The sequence below is a fragment of the Engraulis encrasicolus genome, chromosome 14 (genome assembly GCF_034702125.1).
Source record: "Engraulis encrasicolus isolate BLACKSEA-1 chromosome 14, IST_EnEncr_1.0, whole genome shotgun sequence".
Taxonomy (NCBI): Eukaryota; Metazoa; Chordata; class Actinopteri; order Clupeiformes; family Engraulidae; genus Engraulis; species Engraulis encrasicolus.
Window position 1 is genome coordinate 53,477,809 of NC_085870.1, and position 16,557 is coordinate 53,494,365.

At 42.6% G+C, this 16,557-nt stretch overlaps 1 protein-coding gene across 3 annotated transcripts in view; it reads right to left on the bottom strand.

The window, feature by feature from the left end:
• Window positions 1–6,703: 6,703 nt before the first annotated feature.
• LOC134462890 (immunoglobulin-like and fibronectin type III domain-containing protein 1) overlaps window positions 6,704–16,557 on the bottom strand; it is a 63,650-nt gene continuing 53,796 nt past the window's right edge. For all 3 annotated transcript variants that reach the window (XM_063216131.1, XM_063216132.1, XM_063216130.1), the window contains 11 exons: window positions 14,824–14,965; window positions 14,349–14,642; window positions 13,650–13,946; window positions 12,300–12,479; window positions 11,177–11,305; window positions 10,251–10,559; window positions 9,841–9,926; window positions 9,214–9,406; window positions 8,167–8,463; window positions 7,589–7,915; window positions 6,704–7,110 (listed from right to left, as the gene is read on the bottom strand). In XM_063216131.1, coding sequence (XP_063072201.1) covers window positions 7,106–7,110; window positions 7,589–7,915; window positions 8,167–8,463; window positions 9,214–9,406; window positions 9,841–9,926; window positions 10,251–10,559; window positions 11,177–11,305; window positions 12,300–12,479; window positions 13,650–13,946; window positions 14,349–14,642; window positions 14,824–14,965 — 2,259 coding nt within the window. In that variant the 3' untranslated portion in view covers window positions 6,704–7,105. The remainder of the gene's footprint in view (window positions 7,111–7,588; window positions 7,916–8,166; window positions 8,464–9,213; window positions 9,407–9,840; window positions 9,927–10,250; window positions 10,560–11,176; window positions 11,306–12,299; window positions 12,480–13,649; window positions 13,947–14,348; window positions 14,643–14,823; window positions 14,966–16,557) is intronic.

Below are 16,557 nucleotides of genomic sequence, written 5' to 3' on the forward strand. Positions count from 1 at the left end.
TGCGTCAATGAAAAATCCAAACCAACTAAGTTGTCATTAATAAAGCTGAGAGTAAATAACATTGGCCATCTGTTTAGCTGTTGTAGCAGGTGTAATTGCTCAAGTTGCGAGAATGGCTAGGGGCACCCCTCAGATTGGCGGAGCGGGCCGTCACTCCATGATTTAAGGGCAGGTGAGCGCGCGTAATTTCCGCTCTTCGCCCGGGGTGCCTGTAGCAACCATAGAGGTAGAAAATAACACTAGAGAGGACACAGCAATTTGCGACAGCACTGGGAAATGGCAGCTGGAGCTTCCTAACTTCCGTAGGTAGTGTAGGTACCTTCGGGCAATGCAAGTCAATGGAGAACACGCCCACCCCTGTCAAAAAATTGACTAAAACTGTGTGAATATGAAGTAACACATTAATCAAACACTAGATTTGAAATGGCAGGCTAAATATCTACTAAAATGATATGAGTCGATAAAATACATTTAAAAATCAAATAATGTCTTTTATGAACATAGTTAGCAACACACTTCAACTATTGTCCTTGTATAGTGTGTTGGTGGACATTTTCACATGATTAAGCCATTTTTGACAGAGGTGAGCCTCGTTCTCCGTTAATTTCCAGTTCTCTGATCTACCTACAGATAATGGCCGCTACAGATTGCCATAAAAAGGGGGGCGGGGTCCTCTCTAGTGTTATTTTCTACCTCTATGGTAGCAACCCAATGTAAGTAGGCTGCCGGATGTCAGTGCCCGGATATCCGCCCGAGTATCTGCGTGCATTTGCATTCATTTCCACTGTAGCAACCCAATGTAAGTAGGCTGCCGGATGTGAGTGCCCGGATATCCGCCCGAGTATTTACGTCTATTTTACCTCAGCTACTCGATTTCGGTCGTGTATTTACGACAGTTTAACCTCAGCTACTTGATTTCGGTCCGATTTGAGTCTGACTGAAGATGGAAGGGACATAGGTGCCGTGCGTAAAGAGCCCACAGCACATCGCCGTTTCGGCGACACCAGAGAGTTCCTTGATCTCCCAATCAAAATAATAGGCCCGGTGACCAATAACATCAAAATAATAAAACAAAAAATAGTAAAATGAAATTATAACTTAAAACCGAATTGATTTGGGTGTGAAAATTAAACTGTCTCAACCGGGCACCAAAAGGGAATCCATCAAAAGATAACGGCATTACTTTCTCGTCGACATTATTTTGTTTTTATTATCCAGGAGGACTGAGCTGAAAACTGCAGCAGTCACCTTGCACCGTTCTAGCTGCTCTGAAGCACGTGCGTGTCTCATCCTGCCCATTCGCAATGTTAAATAAAAAGTTTTGCACAAGACTAAAGCCTAAAATAGATGCACTGTCACAGACACTGGCCCGTGTCGGAAGGCATTAAAGTCACGAGTTTACCTAGAGTAAATGTAGCTAGCACTCGGGAAGTTTCTGAATTTTACTCCTTACATTAGTGAAACATAACATCAGGATATCCTACAAGTTAAAAGAATATCTGGGCATAGCCTTCTCTCTGAGTTAGAAAACAGCAGGTATGCCGCATATTGTGTATTATTTGGTGGTGCAATAACAACACCCGAAACCATGCCGCATATTGTGCCATATTATTGGTGATGCCGAAACAACAAAGCCAGATTGGTGACTAGAGCCTGCCTAGTATAGTACATTTAGACATAGCCTACTCATTTGATTGTGCCATGTACATTTAAAACTGTCAGTGCAGAATTAAACTGGGCGCTGAATATAAATATTGGAGCCATTCTCCCTCCGTGTCTAGATACAGTCAGAGGCGCGCGCGTACGCTCTTATTTCTGTAGCCTATTATATGAAAATATCCTAAAACGGTGACAACATCAGAGGACCTTCGTGGTGGAGGATACTTACGGGACACTCTTAATATTATTGAAGGGACAGACCATGCTCGATAGGCTACTTTACCCGGTCTAAATGTAGCACTCGAAAAGTTATGCATATTGTGCAGATTATTTGGTGATGCCAACCACACGTGAAACTAGGCACATTGGAGACTACAGCATTAGACTACATTTTAGACATAGCCTATTCATTTGATTGTGCTACGTAAACTTAAAAGTGTCAGTAGCCTACAGGATATTGTGCAGATGTGTGTGCGCGCGCACAACTAATTTCTCTCCCACCTCTTTGCTCATCAAGCCTCCCATCTCCAAAAAGACACGGGCACTCAGGATAACTGTTTACACGAGATGTCTAAATAATGTGATGCACGTTCTTCATGACATGGCATGGTTTGGCCACCCTAAATTCAACATGACTGCATTCGCACATATGGTTTAAACATCCATGATTGTGACTCTTAATGTGCAAGTATTGGATATGAAAAAAGATCCTAAAACGGTCACAACGCCAGAGGACCCGTGGTGGTGTGATGGATATTTGCGGCGGGGGCCGAGGCCGAGTTGTTACGGTAGGCTACAATCATATTACAGAAGGGACAGTCAGGCGACACAGCGCGACTCACATCGGGTAGCTGTGGTACCGCAAAGCATTCCTGATGGTGGAAATGAATGCAAATGCCTGCAAATACTCGGGCGGATATCCGGGCACTCACATCCGGCAGCCTACTTACATTGGGTTGCTACATCTACCATCAGGAATGCTTTGCGGCTTTGCGGCACCACAGCTACCCTATGTGAGTCGCGTTGTGTCGCCTGACTGTCCCTTCTATATAGGCCTGGGCAAAAAATCGATGTGATTTTAAAATCGAGTTTGAACGTCAAATCGATTTGTTTTTTGAGAAATCGCGTTATACGATTTTTTTTTTTTTTAATCATCTGTCAGTTTATGTACCCAAGCGCACAGCGCATTGCATTACGTTCGCCACTTGGCGAAGACGTAGGTCTAGCCTACCTAGTGCATTCTCTGTGTCTCCTCCCCCATTACATGCACAAACAAACGTTGTGAGTGAAATGGTTTGACAGAAATATAGTGAAACGGGTGAGGAATACGGGCTCCTGTTCAAATAAGGTGACACTACCTCAAATCGTTTTGCCAATGATGAATTAAACAACCTACCACTTTGTAAATTGTGAATGACAGTGTTGTCGTAGCTGTAGGTCGTAGCAGCCGGACAACATGCATGTTTCAATATTTGAAACGAAAACATCTCGCGGAGAAAATGCTAAACAAACTACTCTACCCCTACCACAAGAGTGACGCAAGGTGGAAAGCAATCACGGATGCAATTAGCCTAGAACTGCCTACTACGATATGCTTCCAATTTATTCGGCAGAGAAGAGAGGTTTTCAACATATGCTTAAAGTTTTGGATGCGCTGCTTCCTCGCCTGTATGATCTTAACCAACATATGTGAGTTGAAAGGAATCTCTCTCCCTCCCTCTCTCGCTCACACACACACACACACACACCCAAGCAACCGGACGGAGCACTCTCGCGCGCTCTCTCTCCCCCTCTCTCTAAAGCCCTACTCGGACGGGATTAGTTAGGAGACTTGTGGTAAAGTAACCGCGTCTGAACGCGCCATGTCAGTAGGGTAGACTGAGTACAGTTGGGTACACTTTTATTTCTGTCCCCTTCCACGCAGAAATTAGACCATTAAAAGGTCCTAAAAAGAAAGTTGTTTTGGACAGAACATATTTTCAGGATGTGGGCAAATATATAATCAAGGAATTATATCTCTAGGATGTTTAATGTTTATGTAATTAATCAAACAAAAAAGGTGCACTTTTGTCCCGACTGTACCCTAGCTAAAAAACGGTGGGGTACAGTTGAGACATAGCAGAGTACAGTTGAGACACCATTCTAATCAATGGGAGGTAATAGCCATGGGAGCAAATAGCATGGCCGATAGCAAAATACTGTACTCAACTGTACCCGTTAGCATCTTTACATTGGTTTTACATAGTGAAATTAGCACTACAGGCTAGCGTCTAAACTGTCCCCTTCTGGCCAGATCACACATTGATAAAGATATTAAAATGGTTTTAACTGTTATGATGTCAGGAAATATATCTGCTTTTAGAGCACGTATCATGGATTGCAATCATGTAACTTATATCAAGAGGATAACTAATGGTCATTAGATATTCATTTTTGAAGGAACCTGGTGAGGTAAATCTGACTTGTCGAAAACAGCATTTTCCCAGTATCTTTGGATCTGCGTTCTGTGCTGGTTTCAAATTTCCCATGATCAAGGAGGATATCGATGCGCATGTCCACAGCAAAAATTAGATCAGAGTTACGTTGTTATCCAGAGATATTTGGTTTGTCTAAACTGTACCCTGTACTCAACTGTACTCAGTCTACCCTAAATATAGCGGCGATATCGGTAAACTTCGCCGACAGTTTTACCACCTGTTGCAGTCTGGAGAAATTACCAGCTGTAAAACTAGTTCTGATCCTGTGCGAATGCGCTGATGTCTGATTAAATGCATGAAACGCGATATCTAATCTACTCAGGCTTGCAAACGTTACCGTCTTGAAGTAAGCATTGTTTTAGGGTGTTGCTCCAAAATGTTTTCGCTGTGTTGACGCAGCAGTGTTCAGATGCATCGACATGTATTCAGACGCATTACTATGGGCTCTGATGGGAAAAAAGCAGGCAATTGCTACATTTGTTCATCTGGGACAAGAGCCTCCATACATACATCTGTACTATAATGCATCATTAATATATTGTGGGGATGGATGGCACGTGACGACAAATCTCAACAGTGCCTGAGGGTTTACCCCTCACATTTTTTGTTCTTTCTCTGAGATGTTTCAATGTAATCCCAATTGGTCATTTCTATTAGCAATGTTCTGAGACAAATTACATTAGGCTATTTTGGCCTGGAGTTCCCAAACTTTACTATGAGCCCTCCACATACAGGTAGATACAGCCAAGCCCCCCCCCCTGACATGGGACGTGCCACACTATTTTGTTCTGTGCACCCAGTCTCACACCTTGATAAAGTTTGTGTATTCCTAAGACCATTCAGGCACTACAGAAAGCACAATACATAAATATTGTAAAGAAAAAAAATATTCCTTTGGGATTTAAGCCTATTTTTAGTTTATTTTGGCTTCTTAGGTCATTCAATTAATTTTGCTATTTTCCCTGCCAATCTGCCACGGCCCTCCTGGCATCCTCTCACGCCCCTCCCAGGCGTCCCCAGGCCCCACTTTGAAAACCCCTGCTATAGGCTACCCCATGTCCATATAAGCTGGTCCAGTCCGAGTAGGCTTCACACACACCAGAGGCACCGCCACACAAACAGAGCCTACTTGTCAATCTCTCTGTCAATCTCTCTCTCTCTCTCTCTCTCTCTCACACACACACACACACACCCACACCACGTTGGGGCCTAGAGAGCTCAACAAGTTTTTTTTTTTTTTTTTTGGGGGGGGGGTATTGAATCGAATCGTGAATCGTGAATCGAGTTTGGTAATGAAAAAATCTAGATTTTTTTTTCAGGGTGAATCGCCCAGCCCTACTTCTATAATATGATTGTAGCCTACCGTAACAACTCACCTCGGCCCCCGCCGCAAATATCCACCACACCACCACGGGTCCTCTGGTGTTAGCTGCGTTTCTTGAATGCCATTCAACTGGTGACGTGGTCCTGCCAGGCCGCGCGCCCGTGCCATAGGTCCTAGGCTGCTGTTTTGTTTAATGTGTGCTACTACTGGAACATCTCGAGGTCGCTTCAGTCGTCCTCACGCCAGAGCAGCTTTCAGCAAATTGCTGCTTCACGAACTGAACGAGTGTGCATGTTTGAGGATCACCTACCTGTTCCACTTGTGACCCAATTTATCCCACCTGCATTGCGCGTGTATTAAGGCATAGGCCTATACCAAATGACTTTGTTTATTTTTATTTGTTTGTTGAACCATTTACCCTGCATGGAATGGGTTTGAATTGCATGGAGTGTTCCTCTTTATAACTCGAGTGCTGAGTATTTTGGTTGCAGTGTCATTGCATGCTTTTGTCTTTTTAGTTCTATTTTTATTTTCGTATTGGAATTGCCTGACTGCACAGCATTTCACATATGTATGGGACAAGAGGACAGGGTGTGAATATGGTCAAATGCATTATTTTAATTGAATCCTTTTGAAAATATTGTGATACGAGAAAATAAATCATATTTGTAACTTACGTTTCCTGCCTTCTGAGTGTACGGACCTGTGTTGCCCTAGTTACTAAGTTCTCAATATTCTGGAGGTGCAATTCCCCAGTGGCGTAGTCGTGCAGCTACAACTAAAGTCTGGTGTTTATGAAGTTTGATTAGTAAACATCTTAACTTCCACTCTGCTACACTGTGAACATCCAGCTGTTGTGAATTGGATGGACATCTCTAGATGCATTTTCAGGTTTAACACAATAGCCTTTAGGCATATGCAAGAAGAATCATTCCTCACTAGCTGACTGCAACAGGGCAACAATATTTGTGTTGAAAGAATTTTCACAGGACACTTTGTTGTCATTTGTACTATGCTTAACTATTGTACTATGCCTATGTACTAACTTCCTATCCTATGAAATAAACACACTGCCTGCAGGCACTGAAATGACATTTCAACCACCGTTCTGATTACTTGGTGCATGCATATGTTTTGCCTTATGCTTTAAGGAAAATCTCATAACACAGGAATGCTATTTTGTCATGACATCAAAGACTTGCTGTATTACAAATGGACAAAGGAGCAGGGACCAGACTTGTTGTATACTGTCCAGATTTATTTCTGACACAAAATCATTCATTCAAACCAACATCCATAACTTCATGTTTTTTTTTTGGTAAATGATATATAATTTAATGACAATAGACTGTAGTTTTAAGCTTTATGTAAATGCTAATATTTAAATTTTAAAGTGCTTAGCATGCACTACTAAAGCCATGAAGACATAAAAGAAACAATCTCTTCACTAACACAGCCAGGACATCATGCTGCCTTCCAGTGTATTTCCATCCAACTTATCATTTTCTACAGCTACCTAGGACATTCAGCATACAATTGGTGTCTTAAAAATACATTTATGACTTATTATCAGTTTACTATTGATGTATTAACTCTCTGATGTGTAACATTTCCATTGCTGCTCATCTTCAGGGAGAAGCACCGTCTACTCTGTAAAAAAAAGAGAAACAAATAATTCACAAAAATTGCTCGATAGTACAACTGTAAAAAGTATACAAAAACATAAGATGTAAACAAATCCAGGAGTACTATGAGGAAAACATGATGCCTAGAGACCTAACGATATCCCAGAATGGGGCTGTAAAATTTAACTTTGTACCCCATACAGTTCCCCGTCAGCCCCATGGACCCTACTACAATCAACCCCCTGGGTTTACCCCTCTGCTTCAGTACCCCAACCATTCAGGAACAATTCCATAGACATGTATACATTTTGATGAAGTATATACATGTCTATGGACAATCCTACCATCCGTCTCAGATGTGGCCATTTCGACGTGGTCACCTCCCAAAGTGAGCTGCCGCGTGGGGCACTCTGCGTCCCCCAGTGGGTCGTCCGCCCCCAGCATGGCGTCCCCACCATCCTGCCCACCACCCGGGGTCGGGGTGTGGTGGTAGTAGTAGTTACCTCGCACGGTGAGCTGCGTGGCACACTCCGCCTCCCCCAGCGGGTTGTCGGCCACCACCTTGTACTCGCCCACGTTGTTGGGCCCCACCCGCAGGATGAGCATGGAGCACACGCCGCAGGTGTTGGAGAGGAAGTAGTTGGAGTCTTCGTTCAGGCTCACGTCGTTGTGGAACCAGGTGACGTGAGGCCGAGGGTTGCCCTTGATGGCGCAGCTCATGTAGCACTCGTAGCCCTGCGGTGCCACGTGGATCCTCAGCGGAACCAGGAACTTGGGAGCGCAATTCAGGTCCAGCGGCTTTGACTCGGGGTGATTGAGAATAAATTTCTCTGAAAAAACATTCATAGAAATCAGAACTGTTCAGTTAAGTGACAAGGTATTTACAGCAGCAGAGTGGTCCTGTAAAGTTACTCCCTCTATCAAAGACCTCTATCAAAGAATACTAATTGACTAAATGAATTGAATTCCCCACCAAATTTGTATACAATGTAGGGCATTGGGAGCATTACTAGAGAATCATTTGTGTAACTGAGCCCTTGCACATTTTCTATAACAGAGGCCACTGTTTCTCCGCTTGAACCTTTTTTAGTGATGGTGCCCCACGTTGGGGACAGTGTTGGCGCCGACATGCCCACGTCATTCTTGGCGAAGACCCGGAAGTTGTATTCCCTGCCGGCCAGGATGTTGGCGGCGGTGAACTTGTTGTTGAAGAGGCGGTCGGCCACGATGCGCCAAGTGCGCTTGATGGAGTCTCTCTTCATCACCATGTAGTGCAGCCGGTCGTCCCTCTTCTCGTCAGGAGAGGGCGACCAGGAGAGGGTCACCGTGCCCTTCACGTTCTCCTCCAGCTCCACCGGGCCGGGAGGCTTGGGGTCATCTGAGCACACGGCAGGAAAGAAATGAATGAATGAATTAATGACTGAATGAATGAAAACTTTATTATCCACAAGTGTTGAAACCACCGTAAAAAGGCACGCAACATGTGAGACATTGTATCATAAGGCACTGACAGTGACAGGACATTGACATACATTCCATTTCAAGTACAAAGAACAGAGTATGAAAATGACACCGCTGAAAATGTGGTCCCATGAAAGCGTGCCAATTTTGAAACCTTACAGTTAATGCTAGTTGTGGCCATTATAAACACTCAGGTTCTAACCACGATGGTTTGCAAAATTACCTCCCTTATTCCATTGAGTGGTAATGCTTTAAACCTAACTGCCACTATAAGCCACTAAATATATATGAAGTGCTTCATTGGAAGGTGATGTACTGTACATACATTTTTGTATTGGGCATTGCACTGCATTTCATTGGAAAATGCATTTTATTTCAGTTAAAAGTGTGTTCTCAAAATATTTGAATGCCAAGAATTCCCACGTACTGTAGATGATAGGACATCTGAACAGTAATTTCCAATAATAAAATGCGAATGTTGAAAATTTGCGCTTACATCAATGAAACTGCATTCTGAACCGTTTTCTTTAATGGCATGCAAGGGAAAGGAGCACACACACAACAGCTATCTGTCACAGGTGTCAGGGTTACAGTAAACATACCTTGTATAACTCATGTTTTCAAATGGGACATGACTGGACCATATAACTGAGACCTACATACGTACCTGTGACTCTGATCTCTACGTTGAACGACTCGTGGCCGACCATGTTCTTGACCAAGATGGTGTAGATGCCGGTGTCTGGCCGCTCGGCGGTGGGGATGAGCAGCTGCGAGCCCATGTGAGTGTTGGTGATGGTTACGTGGTGGGCCACCGGATGCCCGTCCTTCAGCCAGGTGATGTCGGGCATCGGCGATGCCTGTTGATCATCACAACACACAACACGGAAGTGCAGTCAGTGATGGCAACCTGGCATTCCTGGGCAACACTGTGGGCATTCATGTTCATGTGACACACACATTGCAGGGGTCTTTAATACATTGCATGTTGGGGGGGGAGGGGGGGGGTGACTTTGTCATGTCAAAAGCTGTCAGTGGACCTGCACTGGAGTGATGTGGGGTTTTGATGGCACCCATTTAAGCCATGGATGAGGAAATCTACTGCAACACCAATTCCCTAACTATTAGGCCACAGCTGGCCCATACGTGCAATGAATGAATTGCCTCTTAGTGTGAAAGCTACACTAAGTAAGAGGTAAGTTTACACTCAATACATACCTTTTTAATTTTCTCACTCAAATTCTCAAATCAAATCAAATTCTACAACAACAGCAACAATAAAAATATATATTACCTCAAATTTGATGTGAACCCTCACTGTATTTCCAGAGCGTATAACGAGGAAGGTCTTCATGGTCTTGTCTGTGAAGCGAGGTCTCACTGAGGGGACAGACACAAGGCATTTTAGAGGCCGGAAGAGGTAATGGTGCACACGTGCAAAACACAGGTGCAGGACAAACAGAATCATACAAATATAAAATGCTATGAATTTAAATTAAATATGAACTAAGTAAATTAAATATGCTAAAACATATTTAGTCTGACAACATATCAAACCAAAACGTATATCAAAATGAATTGAAATAACACGTTTCTGTTTAAGAATTGTTTGTAATCAACATCTGCATGGAAATTCAGATGTATAAAAAAGCTGCGTGTGATGAATTCATATAGTGTATGATTTGTTGTGCGTCAGGTCCTGACCAGGAGGAGGCATGGCTATGAAGTAATTGTCAAAGCCCTGTGGCTCTCCCTCTCCGCCGTCATTGGTCGCAATCACTCGGACCCAGTACATGGCCATGGACTTCAGACCAATGGCAGTGAAGGATGTCTGGATGACGGCTGTGGCGTTGCATCTGCTCCAGTCGAGACTTTCGATTGGTCGGAGCTCCACATAGTAGCCCTTGGCCTCGTCCTCCACCCCTGGCACGTCCTTTGGTTTGGTCCACGACAGACTCAGGCTGTTGTATGTCGAGCCAGTCAGTTTCAGGTCAATGACTTTGCCTGGCCGTTCTGGACAGATACACACTGTTGTATGACTTTCCCATGCCGCAACACATGCCTACATCATTTAGCATGGTATAATTAAATCCACAGCTCACAATATTATTTACTTTTTCATTTAAAAAATTCTCCAGTTGTTTCTTACATCATCAATACTTCTGGAATACACTTGTTATGTCTGGGAGTTCAGGATCTTTATTTTGTAGTCCAAATGACCATATATACAGTCGTTGATTTGGTTACTCAAGCATGTATTGTAGTATTTAGTCCTATATTTTGCTCCTGATACAGCTTGTTTGGCTTGTATATACTGTGTTTTTGTAGTTTTACTGTTACTGTCACAGCTCTTTCATCAGTTTGACCATGGCTGTCACAAGTTTTATAGAGGAGCTAACTATCAATGGCCACGTTTATATGATGTTTTTAATTCTGAATTAATAATAATAATTCAGAATGAAATAGCTCTGTCAAGTTTACATTGTACTTTCATTTAATCTCAAATTATAAAGTGTTTACATGATGCTTTCAAAGCGGAATTGAGCTTTATTCAGTTAAATTGAGTTAAGCCTATTAAATTGAGTTCATTCTGAATTAAATGTCTCATGTACAAAAGGGCAGTATCTTACTCTTGGGATCTCTGGCAAACACCATTTCAGATGGAGTGCTGGGCTCTCCCGGGCCAGAGAGGTTGATGGCCGTCACTCTGAACTCATAAGGAGCACCCTCAATAACATCTTTTACAGCACACGTCTTAGCTGTGGATGAAAATAAAATAAAACACACACAATAAGCAAATCAAATGGTAGAATTTCTTAACATACTTAGCATGTCTTTAAATGAGAATGTACAGAATCTATTATTTTCAATGATTGAATTCAAAAACAAAAAGTGTCATATTCTGGAAAAATCTCTATCCCAGAGTCACTCATCTCTCGGAGCGAAACTGAGAAAAGCACCAATATATTTTTTTACATGTTGCCCTGAGGTTCATCACCAACTGTAGGGCTCTAACCCATCACTGTGAGCTACTGTATATTCCAGAGTTCAATGGCCTGTACTAGCTACCAAGATATTGACTCACTGGTATACAATATACAAGGCAACACTTGGACTGCTGCCACCCTACAGCTGCAGCCTAATCACAGTAAGGAATGTTGAGTCTTATGGTCTGTGCACCAATGAACACTCCTTACTGTCTGTCCCCTGTTTTGTACAGAAGAGGGGGGAAAGGCCTTTGCGTTCTCTGCTCCTACCTCATGGAACAAATTACAAAAGGACTTGAAATGAACAGAACTGATTCCATTGAGTGATTTTAATTCCAGGATGAGAACAATTGAGACCGAGTCCCTCATTTTTTTTGTAATGTTTTAATTGATTTGTTATTGTTTTACTTGATATGTTATTTTAATGCAACTGATAGTTTCATTTTGTAACTTGTGCTGCCAGGAGTGTAAAAGAGATTGCTAATCTCAACAGGTCCATTTTCCTGGTAAAATAAAGGTAAAATAAATTTCAAAAGTAATGTTGAGATGAACAACCTCTTCATGTCAAGCCAAGTATTGTATGCAACATAGTAACCATTTGGGGTGAAGGAAATGCAAATACAAGCATGAGAAACTGTGTAATATAATAGTAGCCAACCGATATTTTGTATACTTTGTGCAGTGTGTGCACTACGCACTACACGCCAGTGCACTGACACAAGTGCGCCATTTGAGACACACCAAGTGTTCTGCATCCACGCTTCACCTTTGATGGGCTCATTGGCTGGGTTCACCAGAGTCCACAGGTTGCTCCCTTTCTTGCGTTTCTCCAGGTTGTAACCAACGATGTTGGAACCACCCGTGTTGGAAGGGGGAAGCCAAGTCAAGTTAATGCAGTCCTTAAATGCACTGACTACCTTTGGAGGAGCAGGTGGGCCCGGGAAGGCTGGATAAAAGCAAGAACAGTATACAGTAGGTTGTTAAAAGGAACAGTTAGTCCATTTTTGATTTTCACATATTTGCAGTATTTCCAAGCATTATTCATGAATGTGCGTATCATTTTTGTTGATGTATTTTCATTGCCTAGTTTAACAGCATAGCCAAATCAAGTGTAGAAATGCAAGTCTATGATAACAAACAAAACGTTCTCAAATGTACTTATAAACTACTTTAAAATCAATGTAAAATTCACCAAAGTGCAAAACAGCTATTTAATCCCGTCCTGTGATCACTTGTGACTTGATGCTAATGTTCCCATTTACTTCCAGTGATTATGCTAAGCTATGCCAATAGTTCTGATCCAATAAATCCAAGTAGGCCTACTGTAAACACGGAGAAGAAAATGCATGAGCTACACATTAACATGTTGCAGAAAGAGCCTAAAGGCACGTCCAGACTGACAGAGAACTATGCCGGTCCGCGTTTCCGCACCTAATCTCGAACCGGATGGCGTGCTCACGCCGCAATTCTGTCTGTTTGGGAATCAGGAAGTTGTTCAGAGGTAAACACTTAGATTCCGAACTTAACTAATGCGGGCACCGACACTGTTGTGTTTGGCCTGAAAACAGTATTAGTTAGGACAAGTACACTATTTGCAACATTAAGCCCCTTTCCTGAATTCTCTGCAATGAGCCCCCCTCACTGTTTTTTAATGTTTGCTGCTGTATTAGTTATTTGTAAAGACAGCATGAAATAAATGGTGAGGGGGACCCTAAAACATTGTAAACCACTCAGAAAAGGGCCTTAATGTTGAAAATTATTTAAAATCTACTAAATATCAATTAGCCCTGAAGAAGGTTGCACGCGACCGAAACGCGTCGGCTATTTATGGTGTCCATGTATTAATTAAGGACTTTTAAGACAGAATTCAGAGTGCCTCCGATCCTCTCTCTCTCTCTACAAGTTTGCAACTTTGGATACCGATGAGCACCTGAAGGTTTTCACACTATTACCCCACAGACGCAACTTATCCTTTCTCTCTTTATCCTGTTCTGTATTTTAGTTTTTTTTAAGAAGCAAAAAGGAGTTCAAAACCAATCTCAACAATGTTTATAGGCAAAGGTCATGGGGTCAAGGTAATGAGGATAAATTAGGCCACAAAGAAACTTTGTGTCACCTAGTATGCCGGCAGCAATGTCAGTCGTCACCAACATGTCACTGTTGCCCTCAGCGTTCTTGGCCCTGATGCGGTATGTGTACTTCCTGCCCCGGTCGATGTTGGTGTCCCTGTATTTGGGCTCGGCCGGGATCTCTCCTAGCTTCACCCAGGTGTTGCGGCCCAGCTGCTGGCGATCCACAGTGTAGTTGGTGATGGGGCATCCGCCATCGTCCTTCGGGGGGCGCCATTTGAACTCGATAGCGTTAAGGGAACCCTCCACAACCTCAATTGGCGGCTGCGGGACGGTGGGCTTGTCTGTGGGCAGATAGCGTTTTAAAAAAAAAAATTAAGGTCTATTTTTTTTAGACATCATGTAAATACAAACTAATTTATTTAATTAACAACTAATTAAACAATGACAAATACACTATTTTCCCCTGAGGTCCTCTAATCTGTAAAACTAGAGGTAAAGTACCTAGAGGGGAAAATATAATATCTGTATCCCGTTAAATTACACTTACAGTTATTGGTTATGCAGTATTGACTACATAGTCCCTGGAGCAATGTGAGGTAAGGTGCCTTGCTCAAGGGAACTTCAGCCATGGCTGGTATGGAATTCGAGCTGGCAACATTCCAATCCCATGACCGATTCCCTAACCATCAGTCCACGGCCAAGGATGCAGTGCACATGTTCCGCAGAAACATTGGCTAACTCACCCAGCACGATGAGTTTGGTAGCTGCCTCGATGGCTCCGTCATCATTTTTGATCTTGAGCCGGATCTCTCCGGTGTCCTTCCGCACGCACTTGCTGAGGGCCAGAGAACTTATGGAGTCGGAGGAGTGCAGCTTGGCGTTGAGTCCAGGCAGCACCTCCTCGTCCTGCTTGAACCACTGCACCTTCATGGGCTCCTTGCCCTTGAACACCAGCTCAAACGAGGCCGTCTCACCCGCCCTCACAATCACAGGCTCCTGGAACTTTTTCAATGAGTCCAAGTCGAGCGTTGGTGGGTCTGTGATGAGTGAGGAGAGGAAAAAGAAGACAGCTTGGAATCTCACTGAGATACTGTAATGGTTAGATATGACCAGCAGGGGGCTGGGTGTAGCCATGTATATAAGATGGATTGCATGTATAGGATACTACTACATATCCCATAAGGCACTGGAGTATGGATACTGTGTTGAGTTTATAACCTTCGATGGTGAGCATGGCCTCGGATTTCCGTCCGCCGGCCTCGAATCGGTATTTGCCTGCGTCGTCCTCCGAGCACTTGTTGATGATCAGTTTATGGGTGGCCCCATCTTTTATAACACTAATATCATCTGTTGAGGTTAGCTTAAAGAACCATAGGAATCACAAGTTAGGACATGTCTCAAATTGAATGAATGAATGAATGAATGAATGAATGAATGAATGAATGAATGAATTCATATTTTTTCATCCTATTTTTACAATGAGTCAGGTAAAGTTGTGCTGATAATGCCCCCCCCCCCCCCCAAGAAACCTAGATGAATCCTACAAGAAGGGGCGCATAGTACACAATTCTGTAATAATATGCAAAGCACTGCAGTAATTAACCTGCATTCATCACTGTACAAACATACATATCACAGATTCTTGAAAGTTTGGCAAAAACAACAAAAAAAGCAGTGTTGTAGGCCTATAATAGTATTGTATTAGATTAATGTTAATTATTATATGCTTTTTGAGAGGAAGTATGAGTACAGTACCTAAAAACAGACAGAAAACAAAATGAACAAAATATGCATATTATGTAAAAGAGTAGTTTTTTTCTGACCACCGTCAGATGCCACCACCACCAGGTTTTTTTTCCATAGCTTGTCAGCTTGTTCTATATTTGTCTGAATTGTGTAGGCTAATAAAACATTATAAGCCATTTAGACGGTGGGCTAGATTTCGTAGCTCCTTTAGAAAATGAGTTTCGTTCTCACTCTCGAGTGGCAACTTGATTTTTCTAATATGACCTCCTGACAATATGTAAAGCAATATTCTGGCTGTTGCCACGCTGAAAAGTTGCACGTTGATCTAAAAAAATAACGAAAATAAAAAAGACTGGGGGTGACGTCACATAATGCACAGTCAATGGGAAGTCTCCGCCCCTCAAAGTTGAAAAGGGAATATTTATCCGCATATCGGGCTTTTTTCATAGGCAGATAATTCACCTAATCATTGAAACAACGTAGGCATTTCATTCCTGACCATTTTCCTGTTACTGGAAAAAATAACACAGCTTGCATTTCTTTACTGACACGTAGTTTTTTGGCGAATTGATCTACCCCCGTCACCTAATTGCTCTATTGCTTTGAGGGAACAGACCTGTCATCTTTTTGACATTTATCTCTCGTTGCCCAACGATGGTCAGACAGTCGAACACTAACAGCGAAAAAGAGCACTCCTGAAAGTTTGAGAAAAATATTTTTTTTTGCATGTACACAACAAGTGAGCCCACTTACCCCCCAACTTGTCACTTTTTGCCATGAAATCTGACGGTTCCGGGTAGCATGCACGCGCTAGCTGTATTCTGCCTCGTTGGCTTTGCATTGACGTGACGTCACTCGGCCGGCTAGTTTTTGTTGTCATTTTTATAAATCAATGTGCAAGTTTTGAGGATGGCAACAGCCAAAATATTGATTAATGGGTTGTCAGGGGGTTATATAAGCAAAAATAAAGTTGCCACTCGTTAACACCAACGAACTGACAAGATATAAGACTGGGCCCACCACCTAATTATAGTAATCATTGTGATCCAATTGCACTCTAGCCTCCAATGATGCACATTTGGACAAAGACGTTTTTTGGAAGGAGTTTTACGTGTTTTTGACATGTTTTAAGTGTATGCTTACAATATGTACAGTATTTAAAATTCTGTTAAATTTGTAAAATAATTCTTCACTTTAATGCAAAAA